At 42.8% G+C, this 3,052-nt stretch overlaps 1 protein-coding gene across 1 annotated transcript in view; it reads left to right on the plus strand.

Annotated features, from left to right (window-relative positions):
• The first annotated feature begins 534 nt into the window (after nucleotides 1–534).
• Nucleotides 535–3,052, plus strand: part of unm_hu7910 (un-named hu7910) — a 53,558-nt gene continuing 51,040 nt past the window's right edge. The window contains exon 1 of the mRNA XM_080417286.1: nucleotides 535–713. Coding sequence (XP_080273412.1) covers nucleotides 674–713 — 40 coding nt within the window. The 5' untranslated portion in view covers nucleotides 535–673. The remainder of the gene's footprint in view (nucleotides 714–3,052) is intronic.

Genomic DNA, 3,052 nt, shown 5'->3' on the forward strand with positions numbered 1-3,052 from the left:
TAGTCGATATGTATTTTAGGGTTCAAATCAAAAGGTAAAACTGGTCGCTTCTTTTTGGGCTTGTTTTTGTTAGATGTTTATTTCAGTCATGAGCCATGCATGCATGTACGTACAAATATGACATTGCCTACCCTTCTTACTTTGATTATTCTGCAATAGTTTTTCTGTTTTATATAGCTTATTTAATCAGTAAAAACAAAAACAAAGACAATATTTATAAATTTTTGTAAGAATTACATATTGCCTATTGACTGATTGATCGATTTTATTTGGCTTATTTCCATTCGGTCCTCAACAAAAGAAAAACACACTAAAACAACCTGATGAAAGATATCAAAACAACAATACAACATCAGAAGCTCCCCCAAAAAGAAATAATGCCATCAATGCAAATTTCTTTTATTTTTTACCCTGTATAGGTGCAGAAAAAAATAAACACATTTGGGCTTGCTTTTGTAGACCTCTGGTTTTACTTATTCTTCTCGCAACCTGGCAACCCCCTCAACCTGGCAACCCCCGGTCCGCTCCGCTGCAGCAGAGGGTCGATGAACTGAAGTGTCTCTCATCACCACAGATACAGATAGATCTGTCTCTGATGCTCCTGATCACCCGATATATATTTATTAATACATGAATCCATAGTTTAGGATCCATATAACCGGAGCTGGCAGCCATGGCCCAGAAGAAGACGAATAAAACCCACAACAAGAAAGGTTTGTTATTCTTTGATAAGCTTTAAAAAAACACTGTATAGTACATACTCCTTTTTTTACCAATCTCGCGAGAGTCCCTCAAAAAAGAGCGGATCTACAAGCTCTCTTTCTCTCACTCTCTCTCTCTGTCGGAGCTTGTAGATCCGCTCTTTTTTGGGGGGGACTCTCGCGATACTTCATACTTTTTAGGAGTATTCTAAAGCCAATGCTGCGGTGTTTTAACGTTTTGTTGACGCAAAGCTTTTATTTGCTACAGCTTTGTTGACAGGCTGCTGCTAGCCGTTAGCATGCTATCTGTGTTGCTGTGTGTGTGTGTGTGTGTGTGTGTGTGTGTGTGTGTGTGTGTGTGTGTGTGTGTGTGTGTGTGTGTGTGTGTGTGTGTGTGTGTGTGGTTTATAGACAGACAGTGGTGATGCTACTGGTACTGCTGTTAATGTGTTAGCTACTACATCTGGTGCTAGCTGGACCACCACTGCTGCTGCTACCACTCTGTGTGGAGGTCTCTCTCTCTCTCTCTCTCTCTCTCTCTCTCTCTCTCTCTCTCTCTCTCTCTGTGTGTCTCACTCTGTCTGTCTGACTGTCTCACTCTCTCTCTCTCTCTCTCTGTGTTTGTCTGTCTCACACTCTGTCTGTCTGTCTGTCTGACTGACTGACTGACTGTCTGTCTGTCTGACAGACTGACTGACTGACTGACTCTGTCTTGGCTGTCTGTCTCACTCTCTGTCTGTCTGCCTGTCTGTCTGTCTGTCTCACTCTCTCTGACTGACTGACTCACTCTGTCTCACTCTGTCTGTCTGTCTGTCTGTCTGACGGACTGACTGACTCTCTGTCTTGTCTGTCTGTCTGTCTATCTCACTCTCTCTGTTTGTCTGTCTGTCTGTCTGTCTGTCTGTCTGTCTGTCTGTCTGTCTGTCTGTCTGTCTCACTCTCTCTGTCTGTCTGTCTGTCTGTCTGTCTCACTCTGTCTGTCTGTCTGTCTGTCTGTCTCACTCTCTCTCTCTGTCTGTCTGTCTGTCTGTCTCACTCTCTCTGTCTGTCTGTCTCACTCTCTCTGTCTGTCTGTCTGTCTGTCTCACTCTGTCTGTCTGTCTGTCTGTCTGTCTGTCTGTCTCACTCTCTCTGTCTGTCTGTCTGTCTGTCTGTCTGTCTGTCTGTCTGTCTCACTCTCTCTGTCTGTCTGTCTGTCTGTCTGTCTCACTCTGTCTGTCTGTCTGTCTGACGGACTGACTGACTCTCTGTCTTGTCTGTCTGTCTGTCTATCTCACTCTCTCTGTCTGTCTGTCTGTCTGTCTCACTCTCTCTGTCTGTCTGTCTCACTCTCTCTGTCTGTCTGTCTGTCTGTCTGTCTGTCTGTCTGTCTGTCTCACTCTCTCTGACTGACTGACTCACTCTGTCTCTCTGTCTCTCTGTCTGTCTGTCTATCTGTCTGACGGATGTTTACATTGCCAAAGCAAAAGTGGAACAATACAAACAAAACAATGTGGGTACAATTAAATGGGAATTAAACAAAATTGTAAACAGCTCTGTGTTACATTGCAACTTAGAGAAAACTTACAACAACTTACAAACTTAAAACAAATCTTACAAAACCATAAGAATTGTGCATTTTATGTCAGAAATAGTTCTACACCCACATATGAAAGGTTAGCTTGGGATAAACTTTTGAAACAAATGACAGCACTATGTACATGTTTTTCACTCACTTTGTATAAAACTAATTTGGGACAAATGGCAGCAAATATTTCAAATGTATTTCAAGTTAGTTGTATCGATACAGTATCGCGAAATAAAATATTGCGATATATCGCAAAATCGATAATATTGCCCATCCCTACTGATGAGTGAGAAAACAATGCACATTAAGCTAAACATCCGGGGACCCCACCAAATAATCTGGGGACCCCCCCGGGGCTCCTGACCCCCAGTTTGGGAACCACTGGACTAGAGCACATGTGATGTGATGATGTGAGCAGAAGTTATGAGTCATAAAACAGAGGGAACAGAATATAATGTGAATGTACTGTAGGCCTACACAATGCCACCTGATGGTTTTACAATGGTGGTGAGTTGTACATCGACTTGTGTCCTCGTAAAACACGTGACCCTGGATGTCACAAACATCACTGCATCGGTCACATTCACCGGTCAAACTGGTACAGGTCAATGTGTGTGTGTGTTTGTGTGTACATGTGTGTTTGAGTGTGCCTGTCTTGTCTGTCTGTCTCTGTATGTGTATGCTAGGGCCGGGCGACTCACAGAAAACACATACTAATGGACGTTTAGAACCAATAACCTTCTTTGATTTAAATAATCGCTCTTTAATCGTAATCGAGGTAAAC

The sequence above is a fragment of the Gymnoscopelus braueri genome (genome assembly GCF_963280865.1).
Source record: "Gymnoscopelus braueri genome assembly, chromosome: 21".
Lineage (NCBI taxonomy): Eukaryota > Metazoa > Chordata > Actinopteri > Myctophiformes > Myctophidae > Gymnoscopelus > Gymnoscopelus braueri.